The sequence below is a fragment of the Papio anubis genome, chromosome 7 (genome assembly GCF_008728515.1).
Source record: "Papio anubis isolate 15944 chromosome 7, Panubis1.0, whole genome shotgun sequence".
NCBI classification, from domain to species: domain Eukaryota; kingdom Metazoa; phylum Chordata; class Mammalia; order Primates; family Cercopithecidae; genus Papio; species Papio anubis.
Window position 1 is genome coordinate 143,166,802 of NC_044982.1, and position 24,146 is coordinate 143,190,947.

The 24,146-nt window shown below is 49.1% G+C and overlaps 1 protein-coding gene across 6 annotated transcripts in view; it reads left to right on the forward strand.

The window, feature by feature from the left end:
- FRMD5 (FERM domain containing 5) overlaps window positions 1–24,146 on the forward strand; it is a 339,227-nt gene that overhangs the window by 310,284 nt on the left and 4,797 nt on the right. For 5 of the 6 annotated variants that reach the window (XM_009210057.3, XM_009210059.4, XM_009210056.4 and 2 more), the window contains 6 exons: window positions 7,342–7,430; window positions 10,539–10,602; window positions 11,145–11,236; window positions 14,313–14,387; window positions 15,299–15,367; window positions 16,276–16,382. In XM_009210057.3, coding sequence (XP_009208321.2) covers window positions 7,342–7,430; window positions 10,539–10,602; window positions 11,145–11,236; window positions 14,313–14,387; window positions 15,299–15,367; window positions 16,276–16,382 — 496 coding nt within the window. Of the gene's footprint in view, window positions 1–7,341; window positions 7,431–7,471; window positions 9,951–10,538; window positions 10,603–11,144; window positions 11,237–14,312; window positions 14,388–15,298; window positions 15,368–16,275; window positions 16,383–24,146 lie in introns of those variants that run through there. The other variant, XM_017960580.3, reaches the window with a different exon arrangement.

A 24,146-nucleotide genomic window follows, 5' to 3' on the forward strand; every position in this document is an offset into this window, starting at 1 on the left:
TCAAGTCACTACCCATTGTCATGTACCCTACGGAAGAACAGAAACCCTCAGGAGACTTCTGCTGGGGGAAGGTGGGAGTGCTCAGGTCTCTTGTTCCTGAGCCCCGTGCCTGTTCCTCACCCAGGGCCATGCCAGGGCCCTGTTGCAGACCCCACACAAAGCCCCTCAGCTCCTCTCATTAGGCTCTGACCATGACTCCTCAGCTCTCCCAGCAAAGAGAACGGTTCAGGGGCCTTTACTCTTGTTATTAAGTAGAGTCGCTTGAGTGAGATGCTATCAAGTGTTCGCCTTAATGCTGCTACAAGAAGAGCTGAAATAGCCTGGCACACTTGGTGTAATAAATACTGATGATTTCTATTAACAGAGAGGCAATTACTGGGCCCAGGGAATCTGGGGCATGCAGCCCCAGGGAGGACAGAAGAAGAGGAATCATTTTGATAATTAAATGAGAGCAGAATAACGCTCTAGCTTAGGCTCTGTCCCCTGGACTGATTAAGAAGCTGCTGTTCTTCCTATGCACACTGATGGTTTCTTTCTGCCCAGAATATCCTTGTCTGGCCCTGGGACCAGGAAGAGGAGATTCTACAAATGCTGAATGGGACAGCCAGAGAGCCCTATTAGCTAACACCCAAATTCCAAAAGTGCAGGACAAGGCCGTCCTGCATTCTCTGCCCTGATCCTCAGCCCCCAACTCCTGGCAAGAGCCCCAGCAGCCCAAGCCTACAGCTGCTGGAGGAAGAGAATGAAGCAAACCACTGGCAGTCCATTGCTACATCTGTTCCCTGGCCCTGACAGCACTCCAACTTCAGGAGCCACCATCTTGCTCCATCCAGGTAGCCCTGAGACTGCTGGTTTGGCCTGGGTCTCCTGCAGCACTGTACTTTGGCCTCCTGGGCCCAACTTATGGAGATGTCCTGTTAAGGCTCATGGAGTAGTTAGGCCTGTTACAGATACCCAGCCTTGTTGTTAAGAGTCTTGAAGGTACCATTTATTGAGAGTGTCTGTGCCAGGCTCATACATTATCTCATTGAATCTTTACAACATCACTGCCAAGAAGATATTCTTGTCCTTATTTGAGGATAAGAATACTGAGCCTCTGAAGATGCAGATGAGAAGTGGTATGAGGGAGATAAGTCCCCTCTAAGGGGCCAACTAACATGTCCAAAGGTACTGGGTAATACAGTACTGAGACTGGAACCCAGGGTTATCTGAGTCTCAATGCTGGGCTTTTTCAGTTACTCTTCATGGTCTTCCTTCTGGAGAGATGGAATTTAGGAACTAAGCACAACTCATTGCCAATTCTGACACAGAAAGGACACTGATCTACAAGAATATTGATATCCTCTGTCTTAGTCCATTTTCACTCTGCTATAAAGAACTACCTCAGACTGAGTAATTCATAAAGAAAAGAGGTTTAATTGACTCATAGCTCCGCATGGCTGGGGAGGCCTCAGGAAACTTACAGTCATAGCGGAAGGGGAAGCAAGGCATGTCTTGCATGGCAGCAGGAAAGAGAGGACGCCGGGGAAATGCCACACTTTTAAACCATCAGATCTTGTGAGAACTCCCTCACTATCACGAGAACAGCATGGGGAAACTGCCCCCATGGTCCAGTCACCTCCCACCAGGCCCCTCTCCTGTCATGTGGGGATTAAAATTCCACATCAGATTTGGGTAGGGACACAGAGCCAAACCATATCATCATCCTATAAAAATTTAATGTAAGTTCACCAGTGTCTTTATGTCTGCTTTGTATAGACCAGGATAAAATTGATTTCAACAGGATCTAGGTTAGATCAACCACAAAAATAAAATTACACTGTCCCTCTGCCCTTAAAGTGGAATCATTACTTTCATAATCCAGCCACCGAGCCAGCTGTCTAAAGAAGAACCCCTTCCCCCATCTTGACGAGTTTCTCCTCACTTTTTTTTTTTCTTTTTTTTTTTTTTTTTTGAGATGGAGTGTCACTCTTGTTGCCCAGGCTGGAGTGCAATGGCCCGATCTCGGCTCACTGCAACCTCTGCCTCCCAGGTTCAAGTGATTCTCCTGCCTCAGCCTCCCAAGTAACGGAGATTACAGGTGCGTGCTACCACGCCCAGCTAATTTTGTATTTTTAGTAGAAATGGGATTTTACCATGTTGGCCAGGCTTGTCTCAAACTCCAGATCTCAGGTGATCTGCCCGCCTCGGCCTCCCAAAGTGCTGGGATTACAGGCATGAGCCACCATGCCCGGCACCCCTCACTTCTGAGAAACAGAACAAGAAGGATCAATGATGGCTCTCCTACCCTTGGGTGGGCCCCTCTTGGCTGTGCGGCAGGTAGGATGTTAGATTTACTGCTGAAATGAAGAACTTCACCAAAGGCACCTGGTGCAGTTTCCACCAGGAATTCCATTTCTGAGCTGTCATGGAGTAACACCAAGTCTCTTACAGGGTGCCTCCTCCTCCTCCTCTTCATTTCCATTCTAGTTTCCTGTGGCCAAGTTTAAGTGTAGTATATTCAGACTAGGTGATTTTCATGACTGACTTCAGCGTCCCACCTGTGAGCTCTTTCAGAAATGGGCATAGGTATCTGGTAGAGCATGTGGAATCATCTTCCAGAGGGTTTTATAAGAAATAGTGGCTTCATTCATCAAAATTGCATTAGTTTGAGTCACGCCCCAGAGAGGGGACAGGATGACCCTAGAGGCCTAAAAACCAAGAAGGTGTTGCCTACTCAGTCATACCCAGTGTGTCCTCTAGGGTGGCAGGAGACAGACGGCTACTTTGAATCCGGAAGTGGAACCGGTGGGGACTAGAAATGGTGGCCAGATGTTCCTGCTTCTGAACCAGTCAGTGCTTTGATTTCCAAAAATCCTTTCTTGGGCAGAGTGATCATCTTAGGGTGAACTTTGCTGGTGTTGACTGACACAGGTCAAGTTTGATGGCGAGAGCCATGTAAACACATGAATGACAAGGAATGCATGTTCATCCCCTCTCCAAGGAGAATACCGTTGGCCACGTCCTAGCAGTAAGATATTTGATCTATCTCCCTAAAATCAGATGGAAGTAGTATTTCTCCAGGTATATATTATTGTCCTCATTTTACAAATGAGGAAACTGAGGTTTGGAGAAGTAAAGTCACAGCAAAGAAGAAGCAGAGCTGGGATCCTAAACTGAGACAGAAGCTCTTTTCACAAGGATGAGAAATTGGAAACAATTTTTTAACCACACAACTGAAGAAGTGAACTAGATTATTTCGACTATGACCTGCTGCAGAGTGTAGCTGGCAATATCCACAGCAGAGCTATCAGGACCCTAGTTCGTATTCCACCTCCCGACTCTGTTAATGGCTCAGTCCTGTGGGCACTGATTTCATAGGGATGGGAAGGGGACAGCGAAGAAAGAGAGTTCAGCTTGATAAAATGGGAGATCTGAAGAACAGGCGACTGTTGACTCCACTTCTCACCTTGTCCTCATTCTCTCCTGTTTTTATCATGCAACTTGTTATTTTACACACAAACTCCAAGGACAGGCTCACAACAAGAATGACAAGTCAGAGAGAAGAAACTGGAGAAGTTCCAGGGAAGGTGTCAGAGTGGCTGCCTGCTTGTATTTTTATGCCAGCACAGATGTGAGATTTCTCCCTGTAATTCAAGTCCCTTCCACACTGATTGCTGAGCCTCATGTGCCAGAGGCAAGTTGCAAACATCCCAGCTGTCACCTGCCCCTGCGGACACCAGGTGCCAGGGTCTTGCAGTGGCCTTCATCTGCATCTATTGCATTTGAAGCAGTTTGGAGAACCGCTCTCTTCATATGAGATTGGGAACAATTGGGATTGTTCAAGGTGCTATTATTGCTTATGAAATGATGTGGCATCTCATTGGGGTTTATTCCCAGCTCTCTGCTCCAAAGCAGCCAGTCTGGTTAGGAGAGGCTGTGCTTCTCTAACTCTAATACCTGCCTTCACTCAGAGGCCAGCTCTGAGGTATCTGCAGGCTGCAGGGCAACCTGGCCAGCACCGCCCATCTTATGGGACTGCATCTTCCCTTTGCTCTGGCCAGAGGGACACAGGTCACTGAGAGGACTCTGGTGGATCTCTGACTGTGTCGTGGCCTCTGTTCCCTTCCCATTCTCACTTCAGATTCATGGACCACCCCACTCCTCCATGGTCCCCTAACAGTGAATTACTTCTACTTTTTTCATTCTAACTTCCCACTTTTTGTTTCCTAACTAGCAAAATTTAAATCTGTCAACATCAGGAAAAATGGTAAAATGTTAGATTTCTTTTTAAAAAGGATTTGTATTAAGTTCAACAAACTCAGCTAACTAGTAGCAGGTATAATAATATTAATAACAAATACATGCCGGGCGTGGTGGCTCATGTCTGTAATGCCAGCACTTTGGGAGGCTGAGGTGGGCGGATCACTTGAGCCCAGGAGTTCAAGACCCACCTGGGCAACATGGTGAGACCTTGTCTCTAAAACAAACAAAAAACATGGCCACTAGCATTTGTGGGGTGCCTCCTAAACATAACCTATGAGGTAGGTAATATGATCAACCCTCATTCTAAGACAAGGAGTCTGAGCATGGAGAAACTAAGGACCTGGCCACAGTCACACAGTGAGTGGCAGAGCTGGACCTGGACCCGAGCGGTTTGACCCAGAGCCCGCACCACTGTGGTTCTAGTGGGGATGCTCTTCCACCTGTCACTGCCCATATGAGCCAGAGTGAAAGAAGCAGAGGGGGGCCCTCTGCTGCCTCCCTCCCCTGCCTTCCCCCCACCTCCCTTCCCTACTTCTTTCCCTGTTATTTCAAACTGTCCAGTAGCCTCCTGCAGGCCCAAGGCTTCATTTCCATCCCTCCACCTCTCCTTTGTAGGTCTTTCCTCTATCTCAGCAAGCATTATGACCCCCTCCGTGCCTCTGCCCCACCTCTGCTCCCCTCTCATTTTTACGCACATACGGACATTCCCCACTGCAGCCAGACTGGCCCCTCTGACCCACCCCACTATCTTCCACCTTCTTCTGCTCAAAATTTTCTGCAGGCCCTTTCTCCACAACCATTCACACAGTAAGGTCTCCACTCCCAGTCTCTGTCTTTCTAAGCCTGCAGTTGTAGGACTTCCCTGGGTCCTGCTTACACAGGGAGCAGAAGAGGCAGAGCAGGCAGGTTGCCTCCCTCCCCCACTTCTCCCAGTCATTCTCCCCTCAAGGCCACCCTTCCCTGACCCATACCTCTGCCAAGCCTGCCAGGTTAGCCCTGGTGCCTCCTGGCAGGAACAGTGTTTGTGTGCAGTGCCTGGTACTCAGATATTAATAACCACCACCAGGCACTGATGACAAGCAGGAGGAAATCCAGCCCTGTGGCTTCACAGTGTCTGCATTCCAGTTATTTTTAAACAGCTTTTTGTTGTGCCCATGACATTGTGCTTGTAGCCAAGTGTCTGGATCATGACAGACCCTAAGGAAAGGACAATAACAACATTACATTAATTGCAAGTGTTTGCCAAACATATACTTAGTTTATTCCCTGGACCCAGATGCTCATACTTGTAACCCTGACTCTGAGAGAGAGTTTTAAGGCAGAACTGGACTGCTTCTTGAGGCAGGACTCATGAGGCCCTGCAGAGGCCCCACTGTTCTTAGGACCAATCAGGCGGAGAATCTGTGCCAGAGAGGCGAGCCCTGAACGTGGAGAGGCCAGGAGAGCCAAACCCCAGGCCGACCTGGCCTGGCAGCCTCAGCCCTGACACCCATGCCTCACGCTCGGTGACTCGTGCCCTGACTCCATGGCACCACTTGAGCTGTGGCCCAGAAGACTCTCCCGCAGGCATATTTGACCAGCATCACGGCATAAGTTTCTGGTCACCTCAACACACTTACACCCTCTCCATTGCCATTCATGCAGCTTGACGGCGCCAAATGTCACCTGACGCCCCTGTCACAAAGGAAGCCCTCTGGGAGGGCAAAATCCTCCACCCAGCCTAGTCCTCACAGAGTCACTCCCCCGTGAGGAAGTGAGACCCGCAGCTTCTGCTCCATCCCCTCCCCACTGAGCTCAACAGAGCCTCAAGCCTGGTGTTTACCGACTGATGGTGCCAGTGACCAGGAGGCCCTCTCTGTTGGTTCAGGCACCTCAGGGCTGATGGCGACTGTTCTATTTTGCCAGTTGCTTCTTATTTTTTTCTTCAGCTAAACTTTCCTGAGGGGCCCAGTGTTATAGGACTGTTATGAACGTAGATAACAACTCCCCGACTCTTTAATAACAGCCTTTTAAGATATAATTCACATATCATAAAACATTTTTGTTTGTTTGTTTTGTTCTTTTCAGATGGAGTCTCACTCTGTCGCCCAGGCTGGAGTGTACTGCTGCAATCTTGGCTCACTGCAACCTCCACCTCCTGGGTTCAAGCAATTCTCCTGTCTCAGCCTCCTGAGTAGCTGGGATTACAGGTGCCCGCCACCACGCCTGGCTAATTTTTGTCTTTTTAGTAGAGACGGAGTTTCACCATGCTGGCCAGGCTGATCTCAAACTCCTGACCTCAGGTGATCCACCGGCCTCAGCCTCCCAAAGTACTGGGATTATAGGCGTGAGCCACCGCACCCGGCCAAATGTGCCCTTTTAAAGTGTACAATTCAGTGGTTTTTAGTATATTCAGAGTTAAAAGATCACAACCTGATTTTTTGTGACTGGCTTCTTTCACTTGGCACAGTGTTTTCAAGGTTCGCCTGTGTTGTAGCATCTGTCCGTACTTCATTCCTTTTTACTGGTGAATGAGATTCTACTGTATCACAATATACTACTTGTTTATTCATGTATTAGTTAATGGAAACTTTACACTGGAAGATGGATCGGGTTGTTTCTACTGTTTAGCTCTTAACACATATTGCTGCTATTAACATCCATGCACCAGTTTCTGTGTGGACATGCAGTTTTAATTCTCTGAGCACACACTGAGGAGTGGAATTGCTGGGTCTTGTGGTAACTCGATTTTTAACAATTTAAATGACTTTCAAACTCTCTCAAAGTGACTGTACCATTTTACAACCCCATCAGCAATTCATGAGGTGTTGCCATTCTCTTTGGATGTTCACAGCAACCTTCTAAGGTTGGTATCATTATAATCTACAACTTACAGATCAGGACACTGAGGCTCAGCAGGTAACTTGCTTGTAGTCGTGTGACTGGCAAGTGGCAAGGCTGAGACTCAGACTATGGTCTTGTGATTCCAGAGGACATGCTTTTCCCTCTGTGACCTACTGCCAAGTATGAACCCTGCATCACCTATGAACAGCTGTGTTTCTTACCCTTTGACCTCTGTGCCTGCATCACCCGATGAGAAGTCTTTCTGTGTTGCAGGACGTGTCAGGAAATGCTGCATTTCTGGCCTTCACTCCTTTTGGGTTTGTTGTTCTTCAAGGAAACAAGAGGGTCCACTTCATTAAATGGTGAGCGTCTTCATTTCCAAAACAGGCTTTTTGTATCTCACCAGCTGGGGAGGGGCGATGGTTCCCATGTCCTTTGTCCGTGATTGGGCAGTTCGGGTTCGGAGCCCTCCCCAAAGCCTTGTGTTGATAGTGTGGTAACTGATGCAGGGAGTGGCCTCTTCCTAGGGATCCTGTTCTTCTAAAGGGGTGTCCCTGAGAGCCAGCAGCCTCTCCAGAAAGGAAAAGGGATACAATGGTTTGATTTCTGGGGAGGGTGAGAGGCCTGGGGCTGGAGCCAGTGTAAGTGGAGCCAAGTTCCTGTGAGAACTGAGTCCTTGGGGCCGTCACCCACTAAGGGTCGTAATCAGCCCTGTTGAGCCGGCTGTTCTGGAGCATCTCTGTGGATGGCTTAGTGCCCTTACCTGCTCTACTAACAAGGGAGGGGCTCACAGACAGTGACCTCTGGGGCAGATATAAGTCCCCTGTTACTTTGGCAAAACACCCTCCTCAGACCAGCCCTCACTGTGGGCATTGTGTCTGCAAAAGCTTAGTTGCTGCTGTCTCACTTCTATCCCTCTTGGGCATTTAAGTGTCCTCAGCCTCCAGGAGTCACATTCCCACTCTTCCTTCCTTCCCTCCCCTCTCCATTCCCATCTAACAGGCAAGAGCCACTGCCTCAGCTGCAGCTACTCTGAACTGCTTCCTCTCCTGCCCCTCTCTGTTTTGTTTGGGGTCTGTTCTGCTGCATGCCTCTGGGCAGACTCTGGTTTGTTGATTGACGTTTGGTTCTCCTGGAGACCCTTTAGCTGGCCAGTCCATAAAAACATCTGTCAGCGTCATCAAAACATTTTGCATATTCTACTAAGCTCCTGTGATTTCTGTACCTTCCTGGGCCTCAGACTGCCAAGTCTAAGCTGACCAGCTCCTCCGAGGGGCTTAGATAAGTGGCTTCCCTTGGTCCAGCAGAGCTCAGTGAGGGGAAGTCTGTTTGGTTTGTTTTCTCCAGGAGAGCTCATGAGGAATCTTGGGTACAGTTGCTTCCTAGTCAGCGTTCTGCTGGGGACACTGCAGGCCATCTATCCCGCTGTGCCCTCTTCAGCTGGGCCACTGAGCTTGAGCTTGAGGACAGATACCGCCTTTCCAGCCCATCTTGATTTTGTGAAGGGGAGGGCATTACGTTCGTCAGCCAGAGTGCTGGTGAAACTGCTCGTCACACATGCAGGGGGGCCTCGACTCCCCAGGACAACAGCCACGCCACAAGGCAGCTGCTGCCCTGGAGTTGGCAGAATACACCCCAACATACCTGTTTCCTAGGCATCCTCAAGTCGGCTCTCTTCACTGTGCTCTCTGGGTGAAGATGTGAGGATTTGGAATCTCCTGTCCAACAAAATGCTTTTCAGAAAAAGACAATGAGCAGGATCAGGCCACAGCCCTCTTAGTGTGGGGTCTCTGCTGCCTGGATACGTCTGGGCTATCGATGTTCCTTACAGGGCCCAGATCCACATTCCAACCAGAGTAGCTGCTGGTGAGGTCCCTGTCAGGGGAAGTGTTTGGCTAGAAACAAGTAGGACACACCTGTCACAGACACCTGCAGTCCCTAAATTATCCCCACCCCTCCAGAAACCATGATGGCTCTTGGTTCTCACAGACGCTTTTCTTTCCACGGCTTCTCTCATGCACCACTTCTTCTGGAAGTCTCCTCGTCACCATGTGTCAACTCTGTAATAATAGATGTAAGCCCAATCTCACTCTCAAAATAAAACTCCTTCCTTTCCTAGCCTGCTTGTTGGAATCTAGGTGATCTGTGTGCTTGTCTATATATTAGCCAATTGGCATTGATTGTATTGTGTGTGTGTGTGAGGTTGATGGTTGATTGAGAGGGAGTTTGAGAGGGAATCAGAAGGGAAGGATTACCATGTGGCTTGTGTTAGCTCAGAACTGGTGGTCAGAAGTTGTGAAATCTCATCCTGAACCAGCCATGATTTTCAGGAGCACAGAGAACAAGTGATTTTCCTCTGTCCCCTGAACTTTTTCCAGTAGTAAGTTGGGTACATGATTCTCCCTACCTTTCTACTATTTCCTAGGAGATTAAGGAAATCTCCTTAGAAGTCACAAAAAAAGCAGCAGCCAATGGAGGTGAATGTGCATGACAAGACCACCTTGGGGGTCCCAGTTGGGTGGAAAAATGGGACAGTGACATGGAGAGGGCTGAGAGGTTCCAGAGGGCAGCTATGTTGGGCAGGTACATGGGAAGTGAGGAACAACCAGTACTGGAGGCCTAATTCCATGGCTCTCAGGGACATTCGCCTAAGACCTGGTAGTTTTTCCATTTTGCAAATGTAACCAAGGCTGAGAGCAGGAGGTGGATGTGGAGGTGAGATCTAGGCCGTGCCATGTACAGTAACCATGTCACTTCTTCTGATTTGTGTCTGTCCCACGGGTGATGTACCCCAGTATCCTGTTTGCCTCTTTTACTGCAGCCATTCACTGGGCTGGTGGCTTCAAGGATTTTTCTACAATAACCCCTAAGCCCCTTTCCTGGTCAGTACGCTGCATGACTGTTCCATGTAATCTGTTCTCTCTCTTTGGTATGTTGCCCTGCCCCGCTCCCTGAGATTGTTTGACATTTGTCTGCATTAAACTGCATTTTCCATCCAGTGGCACAGTCACCTGAAAGACTCAACTCCCTCAGAACCTGGTTGCATTGTTTCTCATTATTTGCTGTATCTTGAACTTTGGCCTCATCAGCTACCTGTGGCATCTTACGTTTGACAGTCCCATCCAGATAATGCACCTGTGTTATGAACCCAATCCTGAAATGGCCCCGGATACTCTGCCTAGACTCACTTTCCATGCAAATGTTTCCCTTTTACAGCCACTGTTGATAAGCCCGAAATCCTCCTGTCACCCTATTACTATAGTGTGATTGACCAGAAAACTGTGGATTGAACTGTTTCAACAACGTTCTCTAAGGCCACTGCGCTGCTGTCTTGTTTCAGTTCTGATTTTGGCTAAAATTGTGTCTGTGCCTGGAGCCCCTTCCAGTTGGGGTGGGCTGTGCATCTACAAGATTTAGCTGTGAACAGGCAGCCCGCAATGAGGTGACAGGCACTATCTTTGTACTTCTAGGAATGAGGTGACCAAGCTGAAATTTGAAGGAAAGACTTTCTATTTATACGTAAGTCAGAAAGAGGTGAGTGCTGGCTTCTTTCTCTTTAGGGAGGGCTGGGGTGATGGGATGCTTCCTGGTGGCCAGAGCCAAGCTTGAGGGACCCCAGTAGAGCCAAGCCACCCACATGCTAAGCCAAGACCAAGGTCAGGACGTGCAGGTACAATATGAAGGAGTGGGAAGGCCCTGGAGCACAGGACTTCCTCGGGGATGCTGTTGACACCCAGAGCTTTCACTCAAGAGATCTTTACCTCCAGGAAGTGCAAAGGAAGGCTCTTTTTCTTTCATGTATATGGGAATTCCAGAGGCAAGGGCTACTTTCTCACCAAGAGCTCTCCTGGTTCAATTTGTGCCACTTTTGTGCCAGCTGAGACTTACCCTGATTGGACTTGCTAAGTATGATGTGATGCACTGAACTAAGCTCTGCCTCAGTGGGTCCCGCGGGCCCTCCCCTCTAACTAGCCAGCTGCCAGGGCCTCTAACAGCTCTGGGGTCAGGGTCCTTGCCTACTTCACCCTTTGCTTCTCCATCTACACTCAGCCATATCAATGTGGAATTTTTTGCAGGAAAAGAAGATTATTCTTACATATTTTGCTCCAACTCCTGAAGCATGTAAGCACCTCTGGAAATGTGGAATCGAGAACCAAGCCTTCTACAAGTGAGTGGATACATGTGATGGGGACTGTCTTTCTTAAAGCCAGAGTCACAGAGAGTCAGTGACAGGAGGCCAAGTGCCCAGGAGCCTGGGGCAGCGTAGCTGGAAGTGGTCAAGAGCTTGACAGTTACCGAGAAGCCAGGTTGAGGCCAAAGGCCAGAGCTTTGCCTACCAAAGGGATTTTGTAAAGAATGTGGGGCTTAGGCCGGGCGCGGTGGCTCAAGCCTGTAATCCCAGCACTTTGGGAGGCCGAGGCGGGCGGATCACGAGGTCAGGAGATCGAGACCATCCTGGCTAACATGGTGAAACCCCGTCTCTACTAAAAATACAAAAAAACTAGCCGGGCGTGGTGGCGGGCGCCTGTAGTCCCAGCTACTCGGAGGCTGAGGCAGGAGAATGGCCTGAACCTGGGAGGCGGAGCTTGCAGTGAGCCGAGAACGCGCCACTGCACTCCAGCCTGGGTGACACAGCGCGAGACTCCGTCTCAAAAAAAAAAAAAAAAAAAGAATGTGGGGCTTGTGTATTGTTTTCTTCGATTCGATTAAGAAAGTGGTTATAAAAGCATGAGGTAGTGAAGAAATGGCCTATCGAGGGAGTGATGCCAAGTAAAGTATGTCTCACTAAACCCCTTGGTCTTGTTTTTAAAATATACCATAATAATTTATGCTTTACTAAGACATATCTGAATGAGGTCAAGGCAAGACAGAGTGTGGTATATTCTACCTGGGGTGAGCCCTGCTCTCACCAAATGCCCCTGACAGGCCAGGTCTCGGTTCCAGTAACCTGAAGGATCCTGGAGAGATGAGAACTGCTCTGGGCTGAGTGGCACCATGCTCCTCTCCAGGGAAGATTCTGCTGCCTGCTGGCTGCTATGGGATGCTGGTTGGCAGAACTGGGTCCTCCCAGTTGCCAGGGCCACAGCCCCAGAGGCTGTTTCTTAGACAGGCATTCTGAATTGCTTAATACTCGTTATGGCCGGGCGCGGTGGCTCAAGCCTGTAATCCCAGCACTTTGGGAGGCCGAGGCGGGCGGATCACGAGGTCAGGAGATCGAGACCATCCTGGCTAACATGGTGAAACCCCGTCCCTACTAAAAATACAAAAAACTAGCCGGGCGTGGTGGCGGGCGCCTGTAGTCCCAGCTACTGGGAGGCTGAGGCAGGAGAATGGCCTGAACCTGGGAGGCGGAGCTTGCAGTGAGCCGAGATCGCGCCACTGCACTCCAGCCTGGGTGACACAGCGCGAGACTCCGTCTCAAAAAAAAAAAAAAAAAAAAAAAAATACTCGTTATGTGTTTATACCAGAATCAAGGATTCACTGAATCGGCAGTGAGTTCTTCTCCTGAATACACTCAGGGGAGACTTTGGCATGGTCACACTTCCCTCCTGTTCAGTCCCTACTATCCATAGAAAGTCAAGAAAACATTTATTTTCTTTTGCTACCACTGTCCCTTCGCCTGTGAGGATGTAATCCAGGTTTGGCCAGCTACCTGAACCTAGAGAGAAGCAATCTGAGATGCAAGCTCCTGCTTGTGGGACTGAGGAGCAGCCCAGGAAGGACAGGGGTCCCATGGGTCTCCCCAGCAGAGAGAGGAAGGCACTAGCAGACAGGGGCCTACTCCACACTGAGCTATCCCTGCCCTGGGAATGGCGTATGTGGAAGCATTCCCTTTCTCTCTGCCAAAGGGTCTAATGCAAATGGAAGCAGTCTCCTTGCCTCTTGTCTTTTCATGCCTTCAGCACCATTTCTTAAGGGCTTGGTTTTCCCATCTGTGTCATGGAAACAGACGTGTGCTTCTGAACCTGTGACTACAGCCGGTTTCTGAGTCTTCCCACGAGTAGATCTCCATACCCACCCAGCCCTGCCTGCACCCACACTGGAAACGGAGGTCATTTTTCAGTTTTCCATTGCCTCCTTGATGTTCTTGTTAAATGATAAAAGCCTCTAGCCTGGGTCAGATCCCCAGGTATGCCAAGTCTCTGGCAGCAGCGCTTTGGCCTTGCCCTCAGTGTCTCTCACATACAGATCCCTAGTCCTGCCTTTGGCCTAGTGCCTTGGCAGGCGCCCAGTCAGATGCAACAGCATGCCCAGGCAGGAGAGTAAGCAGCTCGGATGTCCTGGAGCCCTGAGACGGGCAGAGATGGTGTCTCCCAAGAACTGTTCATGGATTGTGGAGACAGCTCCTACTCACTGCTCATAGCACAGGTTCCAGACCCACATGGGTTCCTGGTTGGATCAGTGTCATAGGCACCTGGGCATCTTACAGGTGAATCCCATCTTAGGAGGCTTCTCTCTGAGCTGCTGTGCCCAAGCTGAGAGAGGTAATGGGCTCAGTGAAGTCACCCAGGAGAAAGTAGTACAGAGCTCCACATCAGCTGTCTGCAGCTTCAAACGAGATATTAAATAGACATCCCGGGGGAGGGAGGAAGGCTCCAAATTCAAATACATGACGGAACTTTTATTAAAATTAAGCTAGTTTCTTCATCGCAGGATTTCTCAGTCTTTACCATGGTCATGTATTTTAGGACCCTCCAAAAGGGAGATGGAACAGGAAGGACAGCCCCCATCCTCTTCTCTACCCACAATTACCCAGACATGGACACAAAATCAAATACTGGGACTAGCAAGGAGACCCCTAAGGTCCAGTAGTCCCAGCTCTATCATTTTATAAGAAGGGTGAGGCTAAGAGAGAAGGAAATTTGCCCGAGGTCACACTGCTAATAAGTGACCTGGCTGAGATTAGATGGGTGGCATTCTATTATTCCCCCAGACCATCCACCCTAGCATGTATTCTCTCAGTCCCCCTGGTAAAACCTATGAAGCATTTTGGGGGAGCCTTCACTCTCCTGACACAAAGATGGGTTTCCATGCAATAGTCCTGGGCGCTGAGGCAGGAAGGCAGATGGCTGTGAGCACAGCCCCCAGATCCTAGAATAGTGAGAGTCAGAGACAAGTGTGGACTACGAAGGGCTTTTTTCCTGACGTTTCAAGTAGCCTTTGGAAGAAGCTGGGGATGTGCTGCCTTAGCCTGTATGAGGCAGTTCAGGCTGTCTATCACACTGGACTTTGCCTTGCTGCAGGCTGGAGAAGTCAAGCCAAGTCCGCACAGTGTCCAGCAGCAATTTATTCTTTAAAGGGAGCCGGTTCCGATACAGGTAAATAGTGACAGTAAGTAACCATTATGGATCTATTTTCAGACCCTTCTCTGGAGAACACTCAGTGGTCCTTATCCTTTAGAACAGAGAAACTGGGGAGGACTCAGAAAAGTCTGAGGTCTCCATCCAATTCTCCTGTCTTATGACCCTTTATTTCCTTCCTTCCCTACAGCTATTTGTCTGTAGGGTTTTAAATGTATATCGGCCGGCCACAGTGGCTCACGCCTATAATTCCAGCACTTTGGGAGGCTGAGGCAGGTGGATTACTTGAGGCCAGGAGTTTGAAACCAGCCTGGGCAACATGATGAAACCCCATCTCTACTAAAAATACCAAAAAAAAAAAAAAAAAAAAAAAATTAGCTGGGTGTGGTGGCACGTGCCTATAGTCCCAGCTACTTGGAAGGCTGAGGTGGGAGAATCGCTTGAGCTCAGGAGGTCGAGGCTGCAGTGAGCCATGATTGCACCTCCGCACACCAGCCTGGGAGACAGAGCAAGATCTTGTCTCCAAGAAAATGAAAAATAAATGTGTATCTTCTCTTTCCCTTACAATAGCAGCAAAATAAGAACTGTAATAGTGATTCTTTTCATGTCTCACTGTCTAAAGATTGTTCTTATGTATTTTTTTGTGATGTAATTGGAACATGCTGGAAATTGAGGAATTATTCCTAAATAGAATGGAAGATCCTAAAGACTCTAGAGATGGAGAGAGCTCTCTCTCAGATAGGCTGTCATGACACTTAGGAACTCTGTACCCCAGCAAGCAAGCCTTTCTCTGTGACCAAAACATCGTGGAAAGGGTGGGCCACAGATGCCATTTCCTGATTCAGGGAAAGCACCTGAGATCTTGGAGAGGAGCTGTCCTGGAACACAGTCTCATTTCTTGCCACTTGTTTTTATTATACTACTTACAGCGGCCGAGTTGCAAAGGAAGTCATGGAGTCAAGTGCGAAGATCAAACGGGAGCCACCAGAAATACACAGGTAGGCTGCCAGGGGCTTCCCCCAAAACAGTTCTATCTCAGATCCCAGAATCTCAATCCAGCAGTTTGAGTACTGTGAAGCCCCTGGCTCCAGTGGCTACCAAAAGGTCCAAAATAAGGCAGAAGGCTGAAGAAACTTCTCAGAAGGGATGGGGAAAAGTCTTTGACCCTTAATAAGAGAGCAGGGGAGGGAGGGCTACTGCAGATAGTACATCAGATCCAGGTGCCGCTTCACTTGGCAGTTCTCTTCTGCCCTCCCAAGTCTTGACACTGATGATAGATATGTCACACAATTTCAGTGGTTCTGGAACCAGTCGATGACATGAAGCCAAGGATAGTCCCACAGCCCTGCCACAGTGGCTCTAAAACAGTTTCAGGATCCATGCTTCATGTAGATCCACAAATCATGTTTCCAGAAGCCTATTTCCTAGAATCTAAGACCCAGAAAGAATATGACTGACCAAGAAGGGTAGGACTTGCCAACCAGCCTTTGCCTCTGGGAATGGGAGCATGACTGCCTACCCCTTCACATGGAGCCCCGTCATCCGCAGCCTGTACTGGAAGTCAGGGGAGGCTGCCAGTATTGGTCCAGGCATATTTTCAGGAGTACTGCTCATCCTGGGGCTCTACTCTCTGACCGTCTTGCCCCCACCCCTGAGACCAGTGGCACCGCTGCCACACTAAAAGAAAAAGGTTCAGATTGGTCTAGGCTTACAAGGAAGTGGAGGAGTTTGAAGCACTATCTCTGACTGGAATCCAGGGACCAAAGGCAAAGAGAAGGTATTAAAGATTTTTAAAAAGAGAGACCAACACTTAATACAGCCAGGCAATTCTAGTAGCCAGTACTCAGCTCTTAAGTGCCTACTAAATGTGTCCATGCATTGAATTAACAAGGTTCTTTAATCTCAGAGCAGGGATGGTTCCCAGCCGGAGCTGTCCCTCCATAACCCATGGCCCAAGGCTGAGCAGCGTCCCCAGGACCCGCAGAAGAGCTGTTCACATCTCCATCATGGAAGGTGAGCATGAGCTCCTTGAGGTGACCACTGGGGTCCTCCAAGTTGTGATCTGGGACCTTGAAAAGGACTTTGAAAAGAGGCCAATTTACATTAGTGACAGCAGCATGTCTCTTGGGGAAAAGGGTCTCCAGTGGCAAGTAGGAGGTTTTATCCAGCAGATGGGAATACTAGCTGGGTACAGGGTGAAGGGGTGTGGGTATCTAGGCAGGGGGGTTGTGTATTTGAGGGTGCTGGGTTAGCCCTTTGGAGGACCTGCATATGTGGGATTTAAAGGTTCCATGCAGTTATGAAATTGCTTTCCATCAAGAGGCTTTTCACGCCTGGCATGGTGGCTCATGCCTGTAGTCTCAGTACTTTTGGGAGGCCTAGATGGGTGGATCACTTGAGGTCCAGAGTTCAAGACTAGCCTGGCCAGAATGGTGAAACCCTGTCTACTAAAAATACAAAAATTAGCTGGGTGTGCTGGCGCATGACTGTAATCCCAGCTACTCGTGAGGCTGAGGTAGGAGACTCGCTTGAGCCTGGGAGGCAGAGGTTGCAGTGAGCTGAGTTCACGCCACTGCTCTCCAGCCTGGGTAAAGGAGACTGTCAAAAAAAAAAAAAAAAAAGTTTTAAAAGGGGGCTGGCGCAGTGGCTCACACCTGTAATCCCAGCACTTTGGGAGGCTCACTTCAGGTCAGGAGTTTGAGAACAGCCTGGCCAACATGGTGAAACCCCTTCTCTACTAAAAATACAAAAAATTAGTTGGGCGTGGTAGTACAAGCCTATAATCCCAGCTACTAGGGAGGCTGAGGTGGGAGAATTGCTTGAACCCAGAAGGCAGAGGTGGAGGCTGCAGTGAGCCCAGATTGCACCACTGCACTCCAGCCTGGGTGACAGAGACTCCGTCTCAAGAAAAAAAAAAAAAAGAGGGTTTTCACTTGTTTGCTAAATCTGACCAATCTCCACAGCTTAAATTATCAGGATGGCTGAGACTATTAACCAGTAAGTGAAAATTCTTGAATCTGAAGCATTTCTAGTAGCTGTCACCCACCATGTTTTGCTTCAGCTATAGAAATCTGTCCTGTTGGCTGGGCACAGTGGTTCATGCCCGTAATCCCAGCATTCTGGGAGGCCGAGACAGGTGGATCACCTGAGGTCAGTAGTTTGAGACCAGCCTGGCCAACATGGTGAAACCCCGTCTCTACTAAAAATACAAAAATTGGGTGTGGTGATGCACGCCTGTAATCCCAGCTACTTGGGAGGTTGAGGCAAGAGGATCGCTTGAACCCAGGAGGCAGAGGTTGCAGTGAGCCAAGATTGTGCCACTGCACTCCAGCCTGGGCAACAGAGTTAAGACTCCGTCTCAAAAAAAAAAAAAAAAAAGCAATTTGTCCTGTTGCTATCTGCATATCTTACCACTGTCTCAAGAAATCCAATATGACCCATCTCCCTCCAGACTCCCTTCCTTTGGAGGCGGCGGAGGTGAGGAGAGAGAGAAATTCTATGTATCTCCACTGAACTAGATACCCCAGTAGCTGAGGCCAACAATCTGTTCTCTGGGTAGTTAATGCTGTTAGGAGGTGCTCCCGGAATACTGCCCTCTGGCTGTTGTCACTGGCCCAGGTCACCCGCAGGCTGGATACAGGTTAAAGTTGAGTGCTTTCATTCCCAAAGATGGTGTTTTTTGGGGGACCTCAGAAGATCTCACACAGCAGGAGACAGAAGGATTGGTTCATACCTGTCTCTCTCCTGGGATTAACGGTGTAGAAGCTGGTGGGGACAGCCCTTTGCCTTTTCTGTAAGAATGCTGCTTGGGAATGAAAATGCTCAGGTTAGGAAGGATATCACTCTGCTGTTTCCCTGAGATCTAATTTGTGTTTAGGATTTTAGGACGTGTCACTGTGTGAGATTCCATGTTACCAGAGTCTGGTATGTAACTCCCTACGGTCTGGAGGTTGAGAACCCCGGCTAGACAAACACCGTCAAGTTACTTGAGTATCTTCAATGCTCCATTTGTAAAACAGGGACATCTTCCTTGCCCACTCCATTGGTTGCAAGGAAGCTAATATGTGCAGAAGTACTTTAAAGAGACTAAAGCGTTTACAGGCAGGCAGCAAGCACAGTGCAGAATCCTGGTCAGGAAGCCAAGGTGTGACTAGGAGCTCTGCCATGCACCTTCTGAAACAGGTTGTTTTCTCTCTGAGCCTAGTGCCCCCACTGCAGAACAGAGCTGAGTGCGGGAGAGTGTGGACTACCAAGTAGAATCATTATGCAAAGAATGGAATTATGGATACATGACCATTATCAGACACAGCCTCCTGGTGTTTCCTCCCATCTTAGGCTGACCTGGAGAACTGAGCTTGGCTCTCACTGTCCCTCTTTTGGGGTGTACATCTCAGGAAGTAGAATGAACTTCTCTTTGAGGAAACATAACTTTCTCCCCTCTGTGGCCTTTCTTTCCATCCCTCCTGAGGCTGAAGCTAGACGGTCCATCCCAAGTCTTCCACAGAGCTGGGACAGCTGTCCTCCCGAACAGAAGGCTCACCCTAGGGAAGCCAGCACCATGCAGGATTAAAACAGGAGGAGCCTTGTGCAAGCCGACTTCCCAGAACAGGGAAGAATGTCCAGGAAACCAGCATTCCCAAAAGAGGGAGGGCGGAGGCTCTCTGTGTAGACAAAACTCATTGAGAGCTGCTGCCAAGTAGGGTTAGTAGAACAACTCAAGAGGCAGGGAAAACAGTCCTTGTGATCCTGAGACATGCTGAGGCTGCCTAAGTTCCCCATTCAGCTCTGGCTTTACCTCCAGCCTTCTCCTCCTCCCAGAGCCTCTCTTCTCCCATTGCAGGAGCAGGTTCCTTGTCCAAACTATTCCCCCTTGTTGTCAAATGCAAGGAGAGGTACAGTGGGGAGAGGCTGCTGAGGAGTATAGGCCCTCTAGGGCCGGGGCACTTCCTCGAAACCAGCCTCATAGAATGGCACACTTGGTAGGTTATAGCTTAGCAGACTTCCAGGTGCTTCTCACACCCTGTGCCCAAGGCTGCCAGTGGACAAACACAGCCTGTGGCCCTGGTCATGGCCCCCAGCCCAGGACCCATTAGATGCAGGACAGGGCAAGTACAACTGACCTGGCCCAAATGAACCTCACACGCTCAGAGTGAGGAGAGGGAGATGACATCCGGTTTGGATGTGGAAATAAATAAAAGATTGTAGCAATTAAATGGCTTTATCAGTACAGGGGTTACCAAGCCTGTGGAAGAATGGATTAGTTTCTAGGAGGCAAGAGTTCAGATGCAACATCTTTCAAGAGGGCTGCCTTTAAAGGTCCTGACAAGCACAGCTGACCCTAACTGCCTACCCCAACCAGGGAGGAAGGGGCTGCGAGAGATGTGATGAGGGCCTCAGAAGGGCACAACCAACAAAAACCCCAAGGAATTTATGGGCATTTGAAATTGGTTCATGCTCCACCAAAGACTGTCTTTTCTATAGTCCATTTGGCCCATTTAGTATCACAGAGACCACCTCCTCCCACTTCAGAGCCACCCAGCCCCAAAGGTAGCGCTGACCATGCAACTTGGCTGGCACCAGGGCAGGCCTGGATTATATATGGCCTGGATAAAGCCCAATGGTGTTGTAACTTTACATCCTGGATTTTCTGGGACAGTCTTGATTCCCCTTACCCTCTGGGATTGTTCTCTGCCCCCTCTGTCCCTGGCCCTCTGAGAGGTTGGAGCCCTTATCCAGGCCTCAGGGAAAGAGCTGCAGGCCAAGGAAGCATTACTTTTTATGGCTGTAAGTGCTTCTGACTAAATCCAGTCCCCTGATAACAGTGGCCTCTCAGAGCTGCTCTTTCCCTGCAGTTCAGCCTGATCTGAAGCTTGGGGAGGTGACCTTCTTCCTGCAGCACGCGAGGCACTGCTAAGGGGCTGCTATGGTGTGGGATCTGCGGAAATCCTTTGTTCCTAGTTGGTGTTCCGTCTTTCCCTCTCTGTATCTTTCCCTGCCTGGCTGGTTTCTCTGAAGTAATCAGCTGGTTTCCACTGAAGAAGTATTTGCCTTCCTGGGCCGCCATGGGGAAGAGTCTGATTAAGATTCACACCAGAGTCCGGGTTCAGCTCCGGCTGACTAATCACTGCTTTCGGCCCCTAAGTGTGCGCATCCTGAGGATGGGGCCCCGGCTCCAGGGTAGGGTCCTGACTGCTGTGACCCCCGGGCAAGGGAATCAGCTGGAGCACTTCCAAGGTAAAAAAGACTCTCCTGCTTTGCTGTGCCACTTAGCACAGATCCTTCCCACAGCACCCATCCCATCTATCCCAAAATCACAGGGTCGGTGAAACGGCAGGACAGGCGGTGGCTTTTACAGCAGTGAAAACAGTTTCTAATATAGGACTAACCTGATGTGGGAGGGTCACCTTACAGGTGAGATCTATTGAGGGAGGAGACCAACTGATATTTACTGAGCAACTATATTTGTCAGACATTTCTACTAGAAATGCATATTTAATTGGATGCAGTGGCTCATGCCTGTAATCCCAGCACTTTGGGAGGCCGAGGTGGGCAGATCACTTGAGGTCAGGAGATGAGACCAGCCTGGCCAACGTGGTGAATCCCCGTCTCTACTAAAAATACAAAAATTAGCCGGGCGTGGTGGCGGGTGCCTGTAATCCCAGATATTCGCGGGGCTGAGGTGGGAGAATCGCTTGAACCCAGGAGGTGGAGGCTGCAGTGAGCGGAGATTGCGCCATTGCACTCCAGCCTGGACGATGGAGTGAGATCCCATCTCAAAAAAAAGAAAAAGAAATGCCTATCTATCCATTACCTTGTTTAATGAGAGCACCAACAGCTCCCAGTATGATGTGGCTCCAGGTGGTCCTCTGACTTTTTCTCTTCTGATGTCACAGCGTCCGCCTCTCTCCTTCCCCACAAGCTGAGGGCACGTAATCGTAGGTTAAGCTAAGCTTTTCTACTTTGAAAGATCTTGCAGTCAGAGCTGTCCTCGTGAAGGGGCAGGCCTTTGAAAGGGTGGCAGGTGCCCTGTGCAATGGGGCCGAGGTTCCAGGAAAAGGGGGGCAGAGGACTGCCTGGGAAAGGAGCCAAGCCAGCAATATGCTGCAACCAGGGCCTTAAGGTTTCTGCCTTATCAGTGACCCATAACCTGTTCCAAGGTACCTATTCCTCAAGCTGCATGTGCAAATGGGGACATCAGGGAGGAATACTGGGTAAGAGAGAGGTCAAAGGAACAGCAAGAGCTCTAGAACAAGGGACAGAGGCTCCTAATTTCAGGTTATTTCAAAAAAGTTTCTTGGGCAATTAAGACCTAAATCTAAGGTAGATGCTGGCTGTTGATTTAATCCATCCTGGCCCATGGTTCCATTCCATGGAATCCGACTACAGTTAAGTCGTCACTTAACATCGTTGATAGGGTCTTAGAAACTGCAACTTTAAGCAAAATGATGTACAATGAAACTTCTGTTTTCCTCATCAACATTATAACAAAATGGGGCTGGGCGTGGTGGCTCACATCTATAATCCCAGCACAAAAACCTGTCTCTACAAAAAGATACAAAAATTAGCTAGGCATGGTGGCACATGCCTGTAGTCCCAGCTACTCAGGAGGCTGAGGTGGGAGGATCACCTGAGCCTGGGAGGTCGAGGCTGCAGTGAGCTATGATTGCACTACTGCACTCCAGTCTAGGCAATGGAGTAAGACTGTCTCAAAAAACTAAAAAACTTTTTCAAAATTATAACAAAATGATGCTGAAGAAAACATTGGAGGACCTGCTGTAACATTTGGCTTAAAGTCATGGTTTCCAGGAGCCTGTTGACAACGTGAGGACTTAATGGATATGATCAGCAGGATCATGAACTAGAAAGTGCCTTGGATTCTATCCTTGGTTTTGCCATTAACCACCAACCACATGACTTCAGGTAACCCCTTGCCCACACTACCTTGTGGAGTTACTGAAAGATAAAATGAAAGTGCTTTAAAAAGTTGAAAGCATTATACAAATTTAAGATTTTAGCACAGGGACAGCTAGGACTATGAGGAGCTTCTGAAAGCAGAGATTGAGAACTGTGGCAAATGTATGAGCCGTGAGGCAATGGAAGGCGTAACTGGATGGCAGGTGCCCTGCCTTTGCCCCCACCCCCTCTCTCCCTTGTCCTACTCATTCATAGCCCAGATTCCAGGGCTTATTCCTCTGGAGAATCCTTAACTGTGCCTGTGCCAAGACAGGCTCCACCAGGCTGGTCAAGCAGGCTGCCTGGGTGCAAATGGTCAAGCCATGAGGGAGCCAAGGAAGATGGACACACTGCTTCTGAAAGGTTACTAACACCTTTTTAAGAGAGACCTTTGGACTGCTTTGTGTCCTGGGAGAAGGGGAAAAAAGACAGCTTTGGGCATCTGGAGCTAGCCCTGAACCAAAAAACTCCCTAATCAGCCTGACTTAGGTAAAACCTTTACTGAGCTAGGAATCTGGTTCAGTCTGGGATTGTCAGGAACTATTTCAGGGCAACAGAAAGGGACTGGCTTTTCTTGTCATAGGTCACAAAGGCAGAGAGAACCACACCAGCACCACCAAGATGGCCAGGAGTGGAAAATGTAGACGTTGAGCCTAAAACAAGAAGCCATGTCCTTGGGAGCACTGTGATGTGGGCCACACTCACTCACTGTATGCCCAAAGCCTCTGGCCTGGGTAGCTGCTGTTCAGTTGAGAGTGTAACCAGCTAGTTTTCCCTGCCAGGGCTTGAGTCCTGTGAGAACCTTGGAAAGAGAGAAGAGATAATGGGTAGTTTTAGGGGATAGAATACCCCTTTCTCCTACCAAATGTAAGAGAAATCACCCACCCACCCCTCACCGACCCAACAAGATCTTCTCAGAAACCGTTTTGTGCTCTGAAGGGCCTAAAGATAGGGGAGCTTTTCAGCCTATCCTAGACCCAGCTCCTTCTCAGGGGAAAAGAGGGAGCTGGCCAGGGACTACTCCCATGCCCCCTCAAGAAGAGCAGAGAGAGTTTGTACCCCATCATTCCACAAGGTCAGAACAGCTAGAACGGAGGCTGAAGAGACTGAGAGCAGCTGCAGAAATCCAAAAATTTTGACCTTATGAGCTCAAGATGCTGTATGCTGATGCTGGATTTTTACAAGGATACTCAGTATTTGATGGAACCCAGTTAGGCAAGACATTCTCCTTCTCCCCATTCCTACTTCTCTTTTGTTAAAAAGTTTATAGTTACAGTGTCTCGCTATGTTGCCCAGCCTGGTCTTGAACCCTTTGACTCAAGTGATCCACCCGCCTTGGCCTCCCAAAGTGCTGGGATTACAGATGGGAGCCATCGCGTCTGGCCCATTCCTGCCTCTTAAAGCCTTCCACCTGATAGGCAGACTTGAGACTCAAACCGTGGTGCCAGCTCTGCATCGGGTAGTTTGGAATTCAGATTCTTTCAAATTGGGGTAAAAACCAGGCCTAGGACACTAAAGGCAAGGAAGGCAGAATCTTTAAGAAATTAGGGGCTGGGTGTGGTGGCTCACGCCTATAATCCTAGCACTTTTGGAGGCCAGGCATTCTAGACCAGCATGGCCAAAATGCCAAACCCCATCTCTACTCAAAATACAAAAAATTAGCCAGGCATGGTGGCAGACACCTGTAATCCCAGCCACTCAGAAGGCTGAAACACGAGAATCGCTTGAACCCAGGAGGCAGAGGCTGTAGTGAGCCAAGATTGCACCACTGCATTCCAACCTGGGCGACAGAGTAAGACTCCATCTCAAAAAAAAAACCACACG